Genomic DNA, 22,050 nt, shown 5'->3' with positions numbered 1-22,050 from the left:
TCATTTTCTTCACTAGGATTTGCGACTCCATGTACAGTAGTTTGCCAGGGTCCTCTGTCCACAGGATTCTCCAGGCAAGAATGCTAGAGTGGGTAGCCATTCCTGTTTCCGGGGGATCTTCCTGACCCAGGGATCAAACCTGGGTCTCCTGCATTGAAGGTGGATTCTTTACCATCTGTACCACCAGGGAAGCCCATAATGAGCATTATTGTCTAGTTTTTCTGTGTATCCCAAGCATAAATGACCACTACTCAGTATCACATACAGTTTATGTAACTATTGAAGTAAATTGTCAAAATACTAACATTGGAAGTAGAATTTCCAGAAGCTTCTTTAGGAGAGGTGTTCATGTTCAATGAAATTAGGAATTCAAATCAATGACATTTGAAGAGAAAAAGGGACTCGCTGTGTTGATATTTCTATTGAATATTTAGCTTTAAGAGATGCCTACAATGGAGCATCCTACAAGGCCAGACAAGACTAGTAAGGAAAATTATTTCTTCCTTGTGCTGCACTCTTCCAGGTCATGAAATCACTAGATTGCTATTTCAGCCCAAGTCAGTAGTGGGCTAATTGTCTTGGAAATGTAGAGTGGGCCTGCCTCCTAATTACCTGGCAATATTGGTTCTTAACTATGTTCTTATTAACAGTTCTATTTGTTAGAAGTGTTAATTTCCTAAGTACTATATATAATGCATAAAAAATTGCCTGTGAGGAAATTTCTCCAGGGATGGACTGACTAAACTCCCCTTCCATAATATAGGCCTTCTGTAGTACTTGACATGGTACTAAAGAATTAAGACTGTTCTTGACTCTACCTTGGATGCTTATAGGGGAAAGTTCTTCAAATTCACTTCTTCAGACTGACTTCTATAATTTACCACTTAGTCAGTCAGTACTCAACTACTTGTTATATGATATGAACAGAATTACCCAGGTATCTTGATACTTACAAAGATCTTAAGCTCTCACTACCCTGTATCTTCTGGGCATTTATTATACAATATAATGTCTTCATATGTTGGAGTCATTGTATTTTAGTGAAGTAGAAGGAAAAACTTCTAAAGGAATATTCTACTGGGTACTATAAACCAGAGAAGAAAAAAGTGAAAAAACATCATCTAACCAGACGTTGTAGGATCTTCCTTTATTCAACTAAACATGATCTAGCAGGCAACAATGTATATTAGAAACTCAATATTGTAGGGAACTTTTCTGAAAGAATCACTGTTCTGCGCTCACTCAGTCATGTCTGACTCTCTGTGACCCCAGTGGACTATAGCCCATCAGGCTCCTCTGTCCATGGGATTCTCCCAGCAAGAATACTGGGGTGGGTTGCCATTTCCTCCTCCAGGGGATCTTCTGGACCCAGGAATCGAACTTATGTCTCTTACATCTCCTGCATTGGCAGGTGGATTCTTTACCACTAGTACTGCCTGGTAAACCGCAAACAATCACTGGGCATGTATAAAACAGTCATTTGTATCTGCATTCATACCATTGCACAAGTTGGTGCAATGGATATGAAATTGACGCCAGAACACATGCTGAATATGCTGGCTATTTTTCAAACTTTGAGAGTCTGGCTTTTTATTCCTCCAAGTGTTAGCTTATTAGTTTACTAGAAAATAATAGGGGGAGTATTTAGGGCAAATTTTATTATGTTGTATTCAAAGTGGAAAAGGCTCTAGTGTCTGGACACTTCTGCTTTGACACCACAGCAATGGTACGAGGTCGGCCCTCCTCCAGTCTTCTGGCTTTCTGGCTTCTTCTTCACACAAGCCTTCCTGACTGGTGCCCAGCAAAACTATGCCAGGAAACACACCATCCCCATTGATCTTCTTGGGTTTGACTATGAAGTGATGGAAGACAAAGAATACAAGCATGCTCCAGAAGATGGTAAGTGGCAGTAGTGGAATGAGTTGGCTTATATCTTGACACGTAACAAAAACATCACTTCTTGCTCAATTTTCTCAGCTGTTAAAAAGGCAGAATGAGCAAAAGAGAGCAAGAATAAGAAAAAAATGGGGATGAAATGAATCTGAATAAAGAGTATATGTCCCTTGCATTGTTTCAGTTTTACACTTTATAATTCTGAAGTTATTTCTAAAACAATATGTTGGCTAGAAAGTAATCATCAAATTAACAATACATGGGATAATCAGCCATAATCTTCTTTTTATGGCTTGTTGTTATAATTGATATACAGTTGATTTCCCATGTTCTGATCATTTTTGCTATATAACAAAATGATTCAGTTATACATATGTATATATAATATATACATGTTTTATAAATATACATATACACACACATCCTTTTATATTCTTTTCCATTATGATTTATCATAGGATACTGAATATAGTTTTCTGTACTTTGCAGTAGGATTTTGTGGTTTATACTTTCCATATATAATAGCTTACATCTGCTACCCCCAAACTCCCATTCCACCCCTTCCCCAGCTCATCCCCCCTTGGCAATCACAAGTCTGTTCTCTATGAGTCTGTTTCTGTTTCATAGATAGATTCATTAGTGTCATATTTTTAGATTCCACATATAAGTGATATACGGTATTTGGCTTTCTGACTTCACTTAGTATGACAACTCCAGGTCCATCATGTTGTTGTAAATAGCATTATTTCATTTTTTAGTGGTTGAGTAATATTCCATTGTGTATATGTACCATGTCTTCTTTATTCATCGATGTATCAATGAACAACTTTTAGGTTGCTTCCATGTCTTGGCTATTGTAAACAGTATTGAAGTGGACACTGGGGTGCATGTATCCTTTTAAACCAAGTTCTTCTCCAGATATATGCCCAGGAATGGGATTGTGGATCATATGGTAGCTCTTTTTTTTAGTGTTCATTACTCTGAGAGATGAATCCAAAAACGATATTGCTGCAATTTATGTCAGAGTACCTATGTTTTCTACCAATGTTTTCTACATTCTACCTATGTTTTCTTCTAAGAGTATTTTAGTATTCATTATAACATTTACGTCTGTAATCCATTTCGAGTTTATTTTTGTGTATGGTGTTAAGTGTTTTAATTCATTTTTTTAACATGTAGCAATTGTTTTCCCAACACTATTTATTGAAGAGACTGTCTTTTCTCCACTGTACAGGCTTGCCTCCTTTGTTGTAGATTAATTAACCATAGGTGCATGGGTTTATTTCTGGGCATTCTATCCTGTTCCACTGATCTGTATTTTTGTTTTTGTGCCAGTACCATACTGTTTTGCTGACTGTAGCTTTGTAATACAGTCTTAAGTCAGGGAGCATTGCTCTGGCTATTCAGGGTCTTTTGTGGGGTCTTGTGTATTTTGGGGCCATGAAAAAAGCTACTCACTCTTAAAGTGACTTTAAAGTGGCTACAGTGCCATTGTAAGTCTATCTAGATTTAGTATCATATATTCTACATGTATTTGCCTAAGATTTGTCTTAACTGAATCACCCTCTAGTACCCAGTAGTTCAGTTATCAATGGGAAAAGCACTACAAAGCAAGAAGGGGGCAGGAAGGAGTGAACAAGGGCTGGGGATGCTGCCACCTCCACTCTGTGCTGACCACAACTCACAGAAGCAAAGTTACTCACAGACCATGGAAGTGAAAGTCACTCAGTCATGCCCAACTCTTGGTGACCCCATGGACTATAGTCCATGGAATTCTCCAGGCCAGAATACTGGAGTGGGTAGCCTTTCCCTTCTCCAGGGGATCTTCCAAACCCAGGAATTGAACTGGGGTCTCCTGCATTGCAGGTGGATTCTTTACCAACAGAGCTATCAGGGAAGCCCCACAGACTAGGAAGCGCTGTTAAAACAGGACCCAGTTAGTATCTCCTGTCATTTTGTTTTGTCTTTTCCATATGGCCCATGAGAGACAAAAATTTATTTGTCCCCATCACATTTCTTATAAAATTGTTGTTAGGTTGGAGGGAACTTTTATCCCCATTGCCGCTGTTCTTAAGGGGTTAAGATGAATTCTTCTCTTTACTCCCTCTGACATAATCTTTCTTTTCCAAGTAAGGAATAGATCACCCATTAGTTAAAGCCAGACATTTACTGGGCTGTGCTTACCAGTCAGCAAGGTCAGAGTATTAAAAGCTCTCTGGGACCTGACTGCAATCTCCTCTACTTTCTCTGTTCCCATCTGTTATTGTAATTGGCCTGCAGACTTATATCTGGCTGGAGATGTGGGCATGTAGGATGTGCTTGCAGACCTCAACTGGGCCCCTCAGGCAGGTCCACCCCTGACCTGGCTCCAGGCTCAAGATGTGTTTTGCAATTCAGCTTTACTAGAGTTATTCTTGGGAAGTTATTGGACAAGTGCTTTGCCAGCAAATAAAACTGACCTTTTATTCCAGCTATTCTTTCCATCAGTTAAAACCTAGAGAGAACAGAGGGTAAGTCTTCCCCTCAACATCCATCACTGGGCTATCTACATATGGCCTTTTAAATTTATAACTAAAATTAAATTTAAATCTCTTGGTCCCACTAGCCATTTTTTTCTATGTTTTAATAACCAATCATATTGGAAAGGGAGAAGGCAATGGCACCCCACTCCAATACTCTTGCCTGGAAAACCCCATGGACGGAGGAGCCTGGTAGGCTGCAGTCCATGGGGTCACAAAAGAGTCAGATATGACTGAGTGACTTCACTTTCACTTTTCACTTTCATGCATTGGAGAAGGAAATGGCAACCCACTCCAGTGTTCTTGCCTGAAGAATCCCAGGGACGAGGGAGCCTGGTGAGCTGCCATCTATGGGGTCGCACAGAGTCAGACATGACTGAAGTGACTTAGCAGCATATTGGAATACACAGATATAAAATATTTCCATCACTGGAGAAAGTCCTATTGGACAGCACTGCCCAAGTGGATTTTCATATCCTATTTTCACAAACTGCTTTCATCAGGATAGCTGATTTGATTCTAACTGTACAAGGTAGACAAAAACAGGCATTCAGTTCCGTTCAGTCGCTCAGTCATCGTGTCTGTCTCTTTGCGACCCCATAGACTGCAGCACACTGGGCATTATTGTTTTACAAATATCTTCCAATTGTTCTCTGGATAAAAAAACAGATATAGAGTTAAATGAATTGTTCAAGATCACACCACACATTAGGAACTCTTCACCTATGTCTTCCTAAGTTCTTCATTGCCTCCCTTCATATCTGTGCAACAAATTACAATGAATATTTTTGTGTGCCCATTTGAATTGATACCCATATTCAATTCATGAAACTTTACACAAGTGGATAGCCAGGGATGTGATCCAGGTTTCATGGATTCCTTAATTTTTGTTCTTCAGTTGATCATGTATGACATTGCCTTTTGGATTCTCATACAGACTGAGGTGCAGCCTTGGAGTGAGATGATTCTAAAAGGGGAGGAGAAATTTAACTCTCAGGACATAAGACATCAGCAGAAGGGTGTTTTGTTCCCATGCTGCCTAGAAGCCACTGGGTCCCTACAGTGACATTAAGAACTGCTGTAGATTTTGTGGACTTGACATTATAGTCATTGGTCAATTAAAATATAAACCAATGTTTACCCAAACAGAGAGCTTCATGTAAACTAATTTAAAATTCCTTTCCTCTTTTTTGTCTCCCACATCAAGTTTTACTAGGCAAAGTATAGCTATTCTTTTTTTTTTTTTTTTTTTTAAATTTTATTTTATTTTTTTTTCATCTTTTTTTTTTTTAATTTTTTTAAATTTTAAAATCTTTAATTCTTACATGCATTCCCAAACATGAACCCCCTCCCACCTCCCTCCCCATAACATCTTTCTGGGTCATCCCCATGCACCAGCCCCAAGCATGCTGCATCCTGCGTCAGACATAGACTGGCGATTCAATTCACATGATAGTATACATGTTAGAATGTCATTCTCCCGAATCATCCCACCCTCTCCCTCTCCCTCTGAGTCCAAAAGTCCGTTATACACATCTGTGTCTCTTTCCCTGTCTTGCATACAGGGTCGTCATTGCCATCTTCCTAAATTCCATATATATGTGTTAGTATACTGTATTGGTGTTTTTCTTTCTGGCTGACTTCACTCTGTATAATCGGCTCCAGTTTCATCCATCTCATCAGAACTGATTCAAATGAATTCTTTTTAACCGCTGAGTAATACTCCATTGTGTATATGTACCACAGCTTTCTTATCCATTCATCTGCTGATGGACATCTAGGTTGTTTCCATGTCCTGGCTATTATAAACAGTGCTGCGATGAACATTGGGGTACATGTGTCTCTTTCAATTCTGGTTTCCTCGGTGTGTATGCCCAGAAGTGGGATTGCTGGGTCATAAGGTAGTTCTATTTGCAATTTTTAAGGAATCTCCACACTGTTCTCCATAGTGGCTGTACTAGTTTGCATTCCCACCAACAGTGTAGGAGGGTTCCCTTTCTCCACACCCTCTCCAGCATTTATTGCTTGCAGATTTTTGGATCGCAGCCATTCTGACTGGTGTGAAGTGGTACCTCATTGTGGTCTTGATTTGCATTTCTCTAATAATGAGTGATGTTGAGCATCTTTTCATGTGTTTGTTAGCCATCCGTATGTCTTCTTTGGAGAAATGTCTATTTAGTTCTTTGGCCCATTTTTTGATAGGGTCGTTTATTTTTCTGGAGTTGAGCTGCAGAAGTTGCTTGTATATTTTTGAGATTAGTTGTTTGTCAGTTGCTTCATTTGCTATTATTTTCTCCCATTCAGAAGGCTGTCTTTTCACCTTGCTTATATTTTCCTTTGTTGTGCAGAAGCTTTTAATTTTAATTAGATCCCATTTGTTTATTTTTGCTTTTATTTCCAGAATTCTGGGAGGTGGATCATAGAGGATCCTGCTGTGATTTATGTCTGAGAGTGTTTTGCCTATGTTCTCCTCTAGGAGTTTTATAGTTTCTGATCTTACATTTAGATCTTTAATCCATTTTGAGTTTATTTTTGTGTGCGGTGTTAGAAAGTGATCTAGTTTCATTCTTTTACAAGTGGTTGACCAGTTTTCCCAGCACCACTTGTTAAAGAGATTGTCTTTACTCCATTGTATATTCTTGCCTCCTTTGTCAAAGATAAGGTGTCCATATGTGTGTGGATTTATCTCTGGGCTTTCTATTTTGTTCCATTGATCTATATGTCTGTCTTTGTGCCAGTACCATACTGTCTTGATGACTGTGGCTTTGTAGTAGAGCCTGAAGTCAGGCAAGTTGATTCCTCCAGTTCCATTCTTCTTTCTCAAGATTGCTTTGGCTATTCGAGGTTTTTGTATTTCCATACAAATCTTGAAATGATTTGTTCTAGTTCTGTGAAAAATGTGGCTGGTAGCTTGATAGGGATTGCATTGAATTTGTAAATTGCTTTGGGTAGTATACTCATTTTCACTATATTGATTCTTCCAATCCATGAACATGGTATATTTCTCCATCTATTAGTGTCCTCTTTGATTTCTTTCATCAGTGTTTTATAGTTTTCTATATATAGGTCTTTAGTTTCTTTAGGTAGATATATTCCTAAGTATTTTATTCTTTTTGTTGCAATGGTGAATGGAATTGTTTCCTTAATTTCTTTTCTACTTTCTCATTATTCGTGTATAGGAATGCAAGGGATTTCTGTGTGTTGATTTTATATCCTGCAACTTTACTATATTCATTGATGAGCTCTAGTAATTTTCTGGTGGAGTCTTTAGGGTTTTCCATGTAGAGGATCATGTCATCTGCAAACAGTGAGAGTTTTACTTCTTCTTTTCCAATTTGGATTCCTTTTATTTCTTTTTCTGCTCTGATTGCTGTGGCCAAAACTTCCAGAACTATGTTGAATAGTAGCGGTGAAAGTGGACACCCTTGTCTTGTTCCTGACTTTAGGGAAATGCTTTCAATTTTTCACCATTGAGGATAATGTTTGCTGTGGGTTTGTCATAGATAGCTTTTATTATGTTGAGGTATGTTCCTTCTATTCCTGCTTTCTGGAGAGTTTTTATCATAAATGGATGTTGAATTTTGTCAAAGGCCTTCTCTGCATCTATTGAGATAATCATATGGTTTTTATTTTTCAATTTGTTAATGTGGTGAATTACATTGATTGATTTGCGGATATTGAAGAATCCTTGCATCCCTGGGATAAAGCCCACTTGGTCATGGTGTATGATCTTTTTAATGTGTTGTTGGATTCTGATTGCTAGAATTTTGTTGAGGATTTTTGCATCTATGTTCATCAGAGATATTGGCCTGTAGTTTTCTTTTTTGTGACATCTTTGTCAGGTTTTGGTATTAGGGTGATGGTGGCCTCATAGAATGAGTTTGGAAGTTTACCTTCCTCTGCAATTTCTGGAAGAGTTTGAGTAGGATAGGTGTTAGCTCTTCTCGAAATTTTTGGTAGAATTCAGCTGTGAAGCCGTCTGGACCTGGGCTTTTGTTTGCTGGAAGATTTCTGATTACAGTATCAATTTCCGTGCTTGTGATGGGTCTGTTAAGGTTTTCTATTTCTTCCTGGTTCAGTTTTGGAAAATTGTACTTTTCTAAGAATTTGTCCATTTCTTCCATGTTGTCCATTTTATTGGCATACAACTGCTGATAGTAGTCTCTTATGATCCTTTGTATTTCTGTGTTGTCTGTTGTGATCTCTCCATTTTCATTTCTAATTTTATTGATTTGATTTTTCTCTCTTTGCTTCTTGATGAGTCTGGCTAATGGTTTGTCAATTTTATTTATCCTTTCAAAGAACCAGCTTTTGGCTTTGTTGATTTTTGCTATGGTCTCTTTTGTTTCTTTTGCATTTATTTCTGCCCTAATTTTTAAGATTTCTTTCCTTCTACTAACTCTGGGGTTCTCCAACTCTTCTTTTTCTAGTTGCTTCAGTTGTAGAGTTAGGTTGTTTATTTGACTTTTTTCTTGCTTCTTGAGGTATGCCTGTATTGCTATGAACTTTCCTCTTAGCACTGCTTTTATAGTGTCCCACAGGTTTTGGGTTGTTGTGTTTTCATTTTCATTAGTTTCTATGCATATTTTGATTTCTTTTTGATTTCTTCTGTGATTTGTTGGTTATTCAGAAGTGTGTTGTTCAACCTCCATATGTTAGAATTTTTAATAGTTTTTGTCCTGTAATTGAGATCTAATCTTAATGCATTATGGTCAGAAAAGATGCTTGGAATGATTTCGATTTTTTTGAATTTATCAAGTTTAGATTTATGGCCCAGGATGTGATCTATCCTGGAGAAGGTTCCATGAGCACTTGAAAAAAAGGTGAAATTCGTTGTTTTGGGGTGAAATGTCCTATAGATATCAATTAGGTCTAACTGATCTAATGTATCATTTAAAGTTTGCGTTTCTTTGTTAATTTTCTGTTTAGTTGATCTGTCCATAGGTGTGAGTGGGGTATTAAAGTCTCCCACTATTATTGTGTTATTGTTGATTTCCCCTTTCATACTTGTTAGCATTTGTCTTACATATTGTGGTGCTCCTATATTGGGTGCATATATATTTATAATTGTTATATCTTCTTCTTGGATTGTTCCTTTGATCATTATGTAGTGGCCTTCTTTGTCTCTTTTCACAGCCTTTGTTTTAAAGTCTATTTTATCGGATATGAGTATTGCCACTCCTGCTTTCTTTTGGTCTCTATTCGCGTGGTATATCTTTTTCCAGCCCTTCACTTTCAGTCTGTATGTGTCCCTTGTTTTGAGGTGGGTCTCTTGTAAGCAGCATATAGAGGGGTCTTGTTTTTGTATCCATTCGGCCAGTCTTTGTCTTTTTGGTTGGGGCGTTCAACCCATTTACGTTTAAGGTAATTATTGATAAGTATGATCCCGTTGCCATTTACTTTATTGTTTTGGGTTCGGGTTTATACACCCTTTCGTGTTTCCTGTCTAGAGGATATCCTTTAGAATTTGTTGGAGAGCTGGTTTGCTGGTGCTGAATTCTCTCAGCTTTTGCTTGTCTGTAAAGCTTTTGATTTCTCCTTCGTATTTGAATGAGATCCTTGCTGGGTACAGTAATCTGGGCTGTAGGTTATTGTCTTTCATCACTTTAAGTATGTCTTGCCATTCCCTCCTGGCCTGAAGAGTTTCTATTGACAGATCAGCTGTTATCCTTATGGGAATCCCCTTGTGTGTTATTTGTTGTTTTTCCCTTGCTGCTTTTAATATTTGTTCTTTGTGTTTGATCTTTGTCAATTTGATTAATATGTGTCTTGGGGTGTTTCGCCTTGGGTTTATCCTATTTGGGACTCTCTGTGTTTCTTGGACTTGGGTGATTATTTCCTTCCCCATTTTAGGGAAGTTTTCAACTATTATCTCCTCAAGGATTTTCTCATGATCTTTCTTTTTGTCTTCTTCTTCTGGGACTCCTATAATTCGAATGTTGGAGCGTTTCATATTGTCCTGGAGGTCTCTGAGATTGTCCTCGTTTCTTTTAATTCGTTTTTCTTGTTTCCTCTCTGATTCATTTATTTCTACCATTCTATCTTCTATTTCACTAATCCTATCTTCTGCCTCCGTTATTCTACTATTTGTTGCCTCCAGAGTGTTTCTGATCTCATTTATTGTGTTATTCATTATATTTTGACTCTTTTTTATTTCTTCTAGGTCCTTGTTAAACCTTTCTTGCATCTTCTCAATCCTTGTCTCTAGGCTATTTATCTGTGTTTCCATTTTGATTTCAAGATTTTGGATCATTTTCACTATCAATATTCGGAATTCCTTCTCTGGTAGATTCCCTACTTCTTCCTCTTTTGTTTGGTTTGGTGGGCAACTCTCCTGTTCCTTTACCTGCTGAGTATTCCTCTGTCTCTTCATCTTGGTTATATTGCTGCGTTTGGGGTAGCCTTTTTATATTCTGGTAATTTGTGGAGTTCTCTTTATTATGGAGCTTCCTCACTTTGGGTGGGGTTCTATCAGTGGCTTGTCAAGGTTTCCTGGTTAGGGAGGCTTGTGTTGGAGTTTTGGTGGGTGGAGCTGGGTTTCTTCTCTCTGGAGTGCAGTGGAGTGACCCGTAATGGGTTATGAGACATCAAAGGTTTTGGGATAATTTTGAGCTGCCTGTATATTGAGGCTCAGGGGAGTGTTCCTGTGTTGCTGGAGAATTTGCGTGGTATGTCTTGTTTTGGAACTTGTTGGCCCTTGGGTGGAGCTTGGTTTCAGTGTAGGTATGAAGGCATTTGATGAGCTCCTATTGCTTAATGTTCCCTGAATTCAAGAGTTCTCTAATGTTTTCAGGCTTTGGGTTTAAGCTTCCTGCTTCAGGTTTTCAGTTTTATTTTTACAGTAGCCTCTAGACTTCTCCATCTATACAGCACCGATGATAAAACATCTAGGTTAAAGATGAAAAGTTTCTCCACCTTGAGGGACACTCAGAGTGGTTCACTGTGTTACAAGGAGAAGAGAAGATGGAGGGGGTAGTTAGAGGTAACTGGAATGAGATGCGGTGAGATTTGGGTTTTTAAATGTACAAAATTGACAACAAAGATTAAAAATCTGGAGTAGAGGTTGGATTTTCAAAGATACAATATTAAAGAAAAGCAGAAGGAAAAAGAAAGAAAGAAAAACAAAGAATTATTAAGAAACAAACAAACAAAAAAACAAACAAAACAAAACACCAACAACCATCCAAAGAGTATATATGGTGTTTGCCTTAAAAAAAAAAAAAAAAGTCTTCTTTTTTTTTTTTTAAAAATAGTAATACTAGGTTATAGAAATAAAAATTAGAGGAGAAATAGAAGACTTAACAATTAAAAAAAAAGCTCGGAAAAAAAGAAAAAAAAAGCAAAAGGCAAAAAAAAAGAATGATTTTAAAAATATTAAAAAATTAAAAATATATCTGGCTCTTCTCTGATGTTATGGGCCGTGTGGGCTCACTTCCAAGGTGGTCTCCTCTGTTTAACTTCTTCTGTTTGCTGGTTTTTAGGCTCACTAGTTCAGTCGTGCTGTGGGGAGGGGGGATGCTGTTTTGAAGACAATGGTCTGCTTTTCTGGTTGCCTGATGTCCTCTGCCAGCCTACAGAAGTTGTTTTGTGGAGTTTGCTTGGCGTTGAAATGTTCTTTTGAGGAATTTGTGAGGGAGAACGTGATCTTCCCGTCCTATTCCTCCGCCATCTTTCCCAAGATCCTAGCTATTCTTAAATTAAGAATATTAAGACAAACTCAGAAATTGACTTTTAGAGCAGATCTTCGTTTGCTGACCTAATGTCACTTGCATAGTATTCACCTGTAGGAATTTCAGCGTCACAACTCAGTCTGTATGCAGATGCAAAGTGTTGTGTTAACCTGCTTTTATATTTAGGTGTTTTCATTCACGGACTATTTCTGGACGGAGCTTCCTGGAATAGAAAGATCAAGAAACTTGCAGAATCACATCCCAAAATTCTTTATGATACAGTGCCTGTGGTTAGTATTTTCTAATGATATTTATGTGGGGGGCTATTTTATACACGTACATAACATATGCAGTCAACTCTTATTATTTACAGTAGTTATGTTTTATAAACTTGCTACCAACATTAGTGAATACCAAACTCCTAGGCAACATATAAGATTTTTGCAAAAAACCTAAGCAGAAACACCTAGGCAAAAATCAGGTGGCCACATTTTCATTAACTGATCAATAAATAACTTTGTCTTCTGTTTAAAGATACCTTATTTAATATATACTGTTGATTCATTAACATTGAACTCATGGACTATAACTCAATCCTAAACAGTATTTATAAGGCATATCACAACCTTCTTGTAAGAGGGAAATAGATAGCACCTCAGCCCTACACTTAGGGGCCTTTTTAAACAGAAAAATTACCAACCGAAAAACAAAATGCAAAAAAGCTTAGCATCGAAAGGATACTTGTTTATATTATAGTTGTAAGAGTTGAAACAAGGCGGCAGAATGTCACCAGGTTCAACTTCAGTTGGGAATATGCTTGCTGGTGACTTAGTTTTTGCTGCTCTGGCATGCTTACGAATGAACATGAAAGCACAGAATATCAATATTAGGATTAGGACTAAACCTTAGTGATAGGCCAACTTGCAAATATGGAATCCAGGAATAATGAGGACTGACTGTATACATGTATCCACATCCACACATAGGTTTATGATTTCTCTTACATATACATTGACCTAAAAATGTGAAACTTGCAGATTAAAAGATAATTATATGAAAACCATCCATTAAAAAAAATTGTTTTCTAGGCACCAGTCTTTAGCATGGGCACACTAAGCTATATAAATACTAAGTTTCCAGCTGTTACTGCATTATGAGAAGATGGCTAGAGAGATTTTCACATAATTTGAAGGGTCAGTCTGGGATAGTGATAAAATATAGGCTGAGTTTTACATGCTGCTGCTGCTGCTGCTGCTGCTGAGTCGCTTCAGTCGTGTCCGACTCTGTGCGACCCCATAGAAGGCAGCCCACCAGGCTCCCTGCTCCCTGGGATTCTCCAGGCAAGAACACTGGAGTGGGTTGCCATTTCCTTCTCCAATGCATGAAAGTGAAAAGTGAAAGTGAAGTCGCTCAGTCATATCCGACTCTTTGCGACCCCATGGACTGCAGCCTACCAGGCTCCTCCGTCCATGGGATTTTCCAGGCAAGAGTATTGGAGTGGAGTGCCATTGCCTTCTGGAGCCATTCAAAGACAGGCAATAATCCTTCAGAGCAGTTCTAACAGATACAGAGAGGGGCCAGCTGACAGCCCATTGCAAGAAACCTGCAATATATACCAAGATACTGTGGGCAGACAGAGTTTCAAATATGAGACCCAAACTGAAAGTCACAAGGGCAAAATGTATGCAATTGCAGGAGTCTGATCTGGATCCGTATAGAAACTCAAGTTTGTGAATGAATAGGATTTTAAGTAGATAATCTTCTGAAAAAGATGTCACTAGTAAGAAAAACTCTCATTAAAAAAATCCACTTAGTTGAAACAAACCATGTCCAACTTGAGTGTTAAGTCCTTGTATTTAACAGTATCTGAAGAACAGCTTTATAGATCTCCACAATTATGTGGGAGAGAGACTAGCACCCTTATTAGCGTCTTCATACAGTTTGTGCTTAAACCTGAGAAACAACAACAAAACAAGGAATTCCAAACAATGGGGATGTCAAGAATTGCTATTAGTACTGGACAAAGGTATTCAAGTCCTAAAAATGAAACACTGTTTCCCCTTTTTGATCATAGTTTGTTCTTTACTCTTATATTCAGAAATTAACTTGCTCTAAAATTTTATTGAGATTAGTGAGGTTCAACTGTGCTTAACATTCTAGGAACTTGACTAATGACTAAGAATAATCATAGAGTTGTATTGCAGTTACAAAGGCAACTATGTTTTAAACAGCACAAAATAATAGCCCTTTTAAAATAGTCACCTAACATGGGGGAGGTGATCTAGTTCAACAGTCACTGATAAAAATCCTTTCAGAATATTATGGGATTGGCCTTTAATAAAGCAACATAATTTTGATATCAGTGGTAGCAGTTCTCACCTTTGAAAAGTATATCTGATTTTATTATTAGTGTAAGCACCAAAAGTCATCCTCAGGTAGGTATGGTAGGGAGATGATGAATAGATGGGTAGTATGCTTTCTCAGAGTAGATCACTATTTTTTCTTATTTAGTTTCTAAACTGGTTCTGAAGATAATTCTGAGAGCTCTAAATGTTTTGAGCAATGATAGCACTGCTGACAAAAATAAAATCAATTTAGCCCATAGAAATTTGTAGACATAACTAACCTTATGCCAACAATCCCACATTAAGTTCAAATATATGTAAATATAACAAACAGCCTTGACTTACATTTTGTCTACTTCCTTTTCCTAGATGTGGCTAAAACCCTGTAAGAGAACAGATATACCAGAACGACCAAGTTACACTGCCCCATTGTATAAGACAAGTGAGCGGAGAGGAACACTGTCAACCACTGGCCATTCTACGAATTTTGTGATCGCCATGATTCTTCCCTCTGACCAACCCAAGGAACACTGGATTGGACGGGGTGTAGCACTGCTGTGTCAACTTAATTCATAATTAGAAGGTGTCATTTCCCTGTTTTCATATTCTTTGTTAGATAAGGCAGTAGAAAATATATTTTACTTTTTAAAGACGTTATTTGGTTTAAATCAATTTGACTAAAGTTATACTTAAGTCACTAATAAGGTAACCCAAACCCAAAAGTCATTTAAAATGACTCATACTTCAAAATTAGGAACTATTCTAACAAAGATTAAATAAGACACACTGATATATTTGCTCTTTTTGAATAACTTTATTTGGGGAGCGTTCCATAAGCATTAGGAACATACATAAAATGACACACCACTGTTGACAATGAAAAAACAGCATTTGATCATTTCCAGCTTTATCAATTTTAAAAAAATGATTCAGTTACAACAACAAAAAAAAGTTCAGATATTTTAGCAAGTATCACCTTGCAGGACCATAATCACATTTAAGCCACTGACTCACTGTTAATGGAAAATATTCACACTGCATCTAGTTACTATAGTATTTCTAAGCATAATCACAGCTGATTGAATGCAATGTGATATACACCAAAATTCATATGAATGTCACACAGTGACAGCATTGTACAAGTAACATTAATGATCTCCAACAAACACATGTTAAATTAGACTGGTCAAGCTAAATGGAATGTTGGAGCCAAACAGAAATGTAGTGGAATTCAGATTGTCTAGTAAGACTTGAAATTATACATTAGGATGATGTAAAAACTAAATACTGGTGGAACCCCAAGAAAAATACTAGCAGCAACTGTTACAGCCCTCTTAGAAGTTTAAAAAAACTCTAGCAAATAAAGATACTACCATTTTTGAGAGAATATAAAACTTTATATACTTCAGCATAACCTATTTGCTTTAAATCAGGCATTTATTTTTAAGACTGGGAGTATATTCCAGCTGTTGCTTTTCATAAAAGTTTTAAAATTAAGCAGATTTCATGCTGGAATGCAGAATCCTCCTTGGGCATACAGACCCCAAAATGAACTATAAATATACCTTGGTTCAGAAAGCAAGATATCTGAATCACTTGAAGTTGGCAGTACTAAATAAAATATCAGCACCTTTTAGCTAGGTTGCTTGAAGGGTCAAGCAATGAGCTGAGGACTGTCCTAATTCAGTGCCCAATGCTGCAAGTAATCTATGTATAAAACTCCTACTTGTTATGGGAAGCCATGAAGAAAGCAAGAAATAAGTTTTCAAATCCAAGCATAAATGAAGGAACTAACACCTAATGAACCCCTTGCTTACACCATACAGGAGAAACACTGGCAATACTCTTAACACCTGGATGCATGTACTGCTCTCAGTTTTGTTTTAAAGTTCATGGAGTAAGAGAAAAGGAACTGGGGAAAGGAGGAGGACTAACTGAAAACATTTTAAATGGAATGGAACGAGTTTGGCTCTTAAATATCTGAACAGTAAGATTTTTAAAGCCGCTACACAGGTAGCCAAGCAGATCAAAACAAAGCTGCCCGCAGGTAGTTCAAATACAGTTTACCTGGCATAAATAAAGACCATGTGGCACAAGATGTAAACAGAAAAGCTACATGCATATGATTAGTACTACAAATTATTAGGTCAAAAGTCAGGATAAATGTGGCTTGCACTTCTCACAAATCATTCACCATTTATGGCAGGAGAACAGGGCACCTAAAAAAGAGACTAATCCCTACCAGGCACGAAAAGCACATGTTGGCACAAAATGATAAGTGATTTCAGCCGAGTTACTTAACTGCATCTCCCAAGTAACTCAGCACCACGACAGCCAGGGCACCAGTGGAGATCACCCTCAGAACCATTCTTACACTCAACGTACAGGTTATGGACATGGTAGACTTGCTGACTTACAGCCTTACTGCCAGCCACAGCATGTGCTCTAGGTTCCAGTGCCAAACTGGTAGAGCACTGTGTACATTTAAAACTTAAATTTCCCAAATAACTAATTATTTCTGTTAAAGTAGGGAATCTGAATATTTAGACCACATTTGGATTCTTCATTTTGCTGATATTTTCTAAAGGGTTACAATTTTAAGGGAAAAAAAACCAAACAAACATTTTACCACATGCTCCAAATCCCTTACCCTCACCAAAAAACCTGAAACAAAAATAAAAGTTAAAAAAAAAGCCCAAACACCAAGTATAATATTAATACAAAGAACCATTATGAATCTTTCATTAAACTGAAGCTCACACAAATGTACAGTCACAAATTTCAGTAGTTTAGGCTGCAAGTTTAAACCCTATGCAAATATATACAAAAATAGTAACTCTAGATTCAAAGAATAAGGGCCTTTTCCCAATGCTAAATCCATACTCTAATGCAGCCTGAGCTTTCCTCTAGGTGCTACAGTCCTACCTTATGCAGCTTCAAAGCTGTGTCATGTTGATCCCTATTACCATATGTAGCTGAATTAAAGGACACTACAATTCACTTTTAGCACAAAGAAAAGTCTGCCCGAAGTCCATTTAAAATATTTTTAAAGTTTAAGTGATTTTTTTTCTTTTTGGTTCAATTTCTATTTCTGCATAGCCACAGAAGTTTCTACTAATAGAGACTACTTTAGTGTTTTTTATATGATTATTTCTTTATAAAAAGTCTTAATCAAACCTATATCAACATTGGTTCATGGAGTCCCATTTTCTCCTTTATCACAAGTTTTATATTTTTAAAAGACCCCTTCATGCAGGGAAAACAGTACTGAGCACTGGTCTTTGTGGTTAGGCTCAAATCTATGAACTTGTAAGTAGTGCAAGCCACTGACTTTTCTTTGAGCAACGTGCTTACAGTACAAGGAACAGATGCAAAGCTGCATGGTAACATTCTCATCATCAGCAGTGATTGCTGGGAATGGTCAAAACTGGAGGTCAAACACAATTTTGTCTTCATAGAGGGCAATTATCAGCATAATGGCAAATCCAAACAGCAATCCTAAATTCTGAAGAATGAATTGCCCCACTGGACAGAAGCCATGTTCTTCATTGTCACCATCACCATGCAACATTTCTGGAAGCTAAAAAATATTTTAAAATATTTTAAAACAATTTTGTATAATCTCATTTTTTAAAACATTTTCCTACTTAAGAAAGTTAGTGACTAAAGTACAACTATAATAGTTTTGAACATGGTGCTAACCATATTTTAGTCAAACACTTAGAAATTTTATGCTCTAGCTATGTACTAAATAAACACTAAATCTGTGCCCTCCTCACCTCCCAACAGAACACATCATATATGTATTAGTTACTTTTTAAAAGTTTTACTGTCTACCAACATTTCTGCTAAAGTATAAAACTTTAGCAGTTTTGCCAATGAAACTCAGAAAAGAACACTACAATTCCCACACTTACTGATATATCTTAAGCTCACTGAGAAAGTAAGATTCCTTTGGGGGCTATTTCATTCAAAACTATCATTTATTCACCCTTTTCCATCTAAATTCTCATTTCCAACTGAACATTTCACCAAGGATACAGAGTAACAAGACAATTCCAAAATTGATACCTCTATGCTCTTAAAAGCCATTATTTTTCTTCCAATGATAGACAGAAATATTGTATCAAGGCTGTGCAGCAGTACTACCAAGTTATACATGCTGTCTTCACAATGTATTCTATTCTCCTAACAGTGATAACATTTTTAAAATTTGAAAGTTTCCAATATCTTTAAAGGCACAGTGCACTGAAAAGTATAGTTCAGCTTCTAAAGCACAAGCATATACCACATTTAAAAATAATCCATAGAAAAGTATAAAACTAAAATCTTTAATGTGTCTAAGTAAAAAGGATTTTGCTGAAGGATGAATGTATGTGCATTATTATAAGCATACATGCTTCCCACCCAAACATAATCAAAATTTAAAGAGAACTATTTCCAATTTTCATATTCATTTTTGTTTGTTGTTTGTTTTTCAAGCTTGCAGTGAATATCTACAGGACACTGATATGCTACTCTATTTGACACTAAGCTTCTACTCCAAACAGTATCTTGGTACTCTGGGGTTTAGGGAGGAGAAATGCAGTGTTGAGTACATAGTGTCTACAAGGAAGAAATATCATTATTCATTATTAAATAATGAGTACAATTAATCCAATTACCATGCTTTGACAGTGCTGCAGTATATTTAACAATCTCCTGAGAGTCCTGTCTAAGAACTACTTCACGCTGGTTATCTGTTCGGTTTAAAGAAGTCTGTGCAGTAGTGTATGCTAATGGAGGTTACTGTTCTTATCCAGCAGAATTAAGTAGTAGAGACCATTATAAATGTCAGAGGTGGATAACTGTGACAGACACTATATGGTCCACAGAGTTTAAATATTCATTATTGTTTCTTTTACAGAAAGTTTGCCAACCCCTAGATTAAGACTAAAACTGGCAGGTTCTTACCTATCACTTTAGAAAGAAGACTACTTTTATTGTTACAAAAACTTTTTCCCCAAGATTTTATGGTTACAAAAACTTTTAACTTTCCTTAGTATTTAAGGATAAACAATATATTTTTCACAGAAATATTCCCTCTAGACATGTGCACATATCAACAAGAAGAGGCACCATAGTGCCTTCCTCACACTCAATTCTGTCCTGAATGCTAATGCCAATATTGTCTGTCATAAGCACTGTTAAGAGCCAGCCAGTACCTACTTGTAGATCACAGGTGTTAACATGCAACAGTGCTTGTTGATAAACAGGTGCTATCCAAAGCTTCCAAAAAACCAGAAACTTCCAACTTGTTATCTGTCTAAAACTAAAACTACTGGTATTGATGCTATCTTACTTAATGACTATATAAATCAATATAAACTTCCTCCTTCTAGCTAAAGTGGTCTTTATAAAACAAAACAGATAATGTCTGTCATTGTTGCTTAAACCTTTTAATGGTCTCCCAAAATTCATAAGATAGACTAATCTTTTTAGCATGGCAAATTGTGTGACTCATGATCTCATCACCAACTACCTAATTAATGACACTGTAGATATATTACCTAATATATGTCCTAAATGAGTCCTAAAATATATGTGGATAGTTTGTCCCTGTCTTTTAGAACACTTAGGTGTTTTCAATTGAGACATTAAACTACTCTGCAAAAAGTATTTTTTTATGAAATATGATTCATTTTTATTTGCTTGCTTTATTAGCAATAATCATCTTATTTCCTCAGAATATAGTCCCAGAAGTAGACTGACTGGTAAAAGAAATGATGTTATTTCTTATATGCCCTTTCCTCTTGATTCTGATAAACTCTTCTACCTTTTTTAAATACTTGGCTCAAATTTCCTATTCCAGAAAAACTTGCCTAATTTTATTTCCCAATTTTTTAGCTAGACTCTAATTCCACAAACATGGTACATCAGTCTATCATAACATGCATCCAAAGGATTGTAATTGATGGCTACTTTTCTTCTTCATTAGACTATTAATTCCTTACTATAATGACACTCTTGTTCTTTTTACAAGTTTAGCTCTCTAGTATAAGAATTAGCTCATTCACTCTTCATTCAATTAATTATGAATTAATTATACATCTCCAGCAGTAATTGAAATATTATAAAAATGCCTGCCTTTCAAGAACTGATTGCCTAATGGGGCACAAAATGAACTCAATAAATAAATAAAATGTTCAGTGTGTTATTAGTAAATTTAGATACAAGTGCAAATGAGAAAAAGTAAAGTAGGAATACAGGATGTGAAATGTTGGTGTGGAGACTGAAATTTTAGATAGGGTGCCTCAAGAAGTAAGGGAACTGGCCAGGAGAATGTCTCAGGAAAATATTCCACAGGAGTAATCAGCGAGAGCCAGGACCCTGAGGCAGAGTGTGCCTCCTGGGGGAGCAGAAGTGAGGTAATGTTAGGAAAATTAGGGATGGAAAGGGAGAAAAACAGGAGGATAAAAAACACTGAAGATCAAAACAAGAACTCTGTGCTTCTGCTTTAATGAGATGGAAAACCACTGAAGGGTTTGAAGCTCACAAGTGATATGATCTAATCTAATCTTACAAGGATCAGTTGAAAAAAAAAGGTTACCCAAGGTGTGGTGATAGATACAGAGTGTGGTGGCTAGGACAAGAGCAAAAAAGCAGGGAGAACAGTTAAACAGAGATGATGGTGCCTGGAATGAGACTGGAGAATAGGTGCTGAGGAGATGGAGCCCCAGTATATGAGGAAGGGACAGAAAGAAAGAGTCAAAGAGAGATACTCAAGGTTTTGATCTGAGAAAGAATAAAGAAGAAGAAAAAAGTTATCGTTAATAGATGGAGGATTTTTTAAAAAAATAGATGGAGGATTCTCAAGGAAGTGCTGGTGTAAGGAGTAGGGTTGGCAAATATCAAGAGCTGGTTTCTGAATATATTAAGTTTATAACACCTTTTAGATACTCAGGTTAGCTGGTAGATAATGCTAATCTGGAGTTAAGGAAATGGCCTGGGCTAAGGATGTCAAGGAAGTGAAAGTGTTAAGTCACTCAGTCATGTCCAACTCTTTGTGATCCCATGAACTGTAGCCCACCAGACTTCTCTGTCCATGGAATTCTCCAGGCAAGAATACGGAGTGGGTAGCCATTCCCTTCCCCAGGGAATCTTCCCAACTCAGGGATCAAACCTGGGTCTCCTGCATTGCAGGCCAATTCTTGACTGTCTGAGCCACCAGAGAAGCACAAAAAATGTGATGTGATACACTCTCATTGTATGTGTGTGCTCAGTCGCTCAGTCGTGCCTGACTTTTTGTGACCTCATGGGCTGTAGCCTATCAGGCTTCTCGGTCCACAGGGTTTTCCAGGCAAGAATATTGGAGAGGGTTGCAAAGTTAGAAATTATCAGCCAATAAATACTTAAAAGCCATGAGACTTTAGCCATGAGACCAGGTAAGATTACTGAGAGGACTTTCATCAACATTCAGAGGTAAGGGAAGAGAAGAAAATCCAGCAAAACACTAAGAAAAGGCCAGAAACGTGGGAATTCAGGAAATAGTGGTGGTACAGAAGCCAATGGCCAGGGAAATATTCCAAAGAGAAAAGAATGATCAACAGCCAAATGCTACTGTTAGGAAAAGTGAAATAAAGA

At 37.1% G+C, this 22,050-nt stretch overlaps 2 protein-coding genes across 11 annotated transcripts in view; one reads left to right on the top strand and one right to left on the bottom strand.

The window, feature by feature from the left end:
* DNAH7 (dynein axonemal heavy chain 7) overlaps positions 1-15,084 on the top strand; it is a 266,322-nt gene extending 251,238 nt beyond the window's left edge. For both annotated transcript variants that reach the window (XM_042244009.2, XM_004004780.6), the window contains 3 exons: positions 1,722-1,899; positions 12,269-12,372; positions 14,797-15,084. In XM_042244009.2, coding sequence (XP_042099943.1) covers positions 1,722-1,899; positions 12,269-12,372; positions 14,797-15,003 — 489 coding nt within the window. In that variant the 3' untranslated portion in view covers positions 15,004-15,084. The remainder of the gene's footprint in view (positions 1-1,721; positions 1,900-12,268; positions 12,373-14,796) is intronic.
* A 144-nt stretch (positions 15,085-15,228) lies between these two features.
* Positions 15,229-22,050, bottom strand: part of SLC39A10 (solute carrier family 39 member 10) — a 153,561-nt gene continuing 146,739 nt past the window's right edge. For all 9 annotated transcript variants that reach the window (XM_060411229.1, XM_060411230.1, XM_060411227.1 and 6 more), the window contains one exon: positions 15,229-18,007. In XM_060411229.1, coding sequence (XP_060267212.1) covers positions 17,849-18,007 — 159 coding nt within the window. In that variant the 3' untranslated portion in view covers positions 15,229-17,848. The remainder of the gene's footprint in view (positions 18,008-22,050) is intronic.

The sequence above is a fragment of the Ovis aries genome, chromosome 2, assembly GCF_016772045.2.
Source record: "Ovis aries strain OAR_USU_Benz2616 breed Rambouillet chromosome 2, ARS-UI_Ramb_v3.0, whole genome shotgun sequence".
In the NCBI taxonomy this organism is placed as follows: domain Eukaryota; kingdom Metazoa; phylum Chordata; class Mammalia; order Artiodactyla; family Bovidae; genus Ovis; species Ovis aries.
The sequence above is the reverse complement of the archived record's forward strand: the minus strand, read 5'-3'. Positions and strand labels throughout refer to the sequence as shown.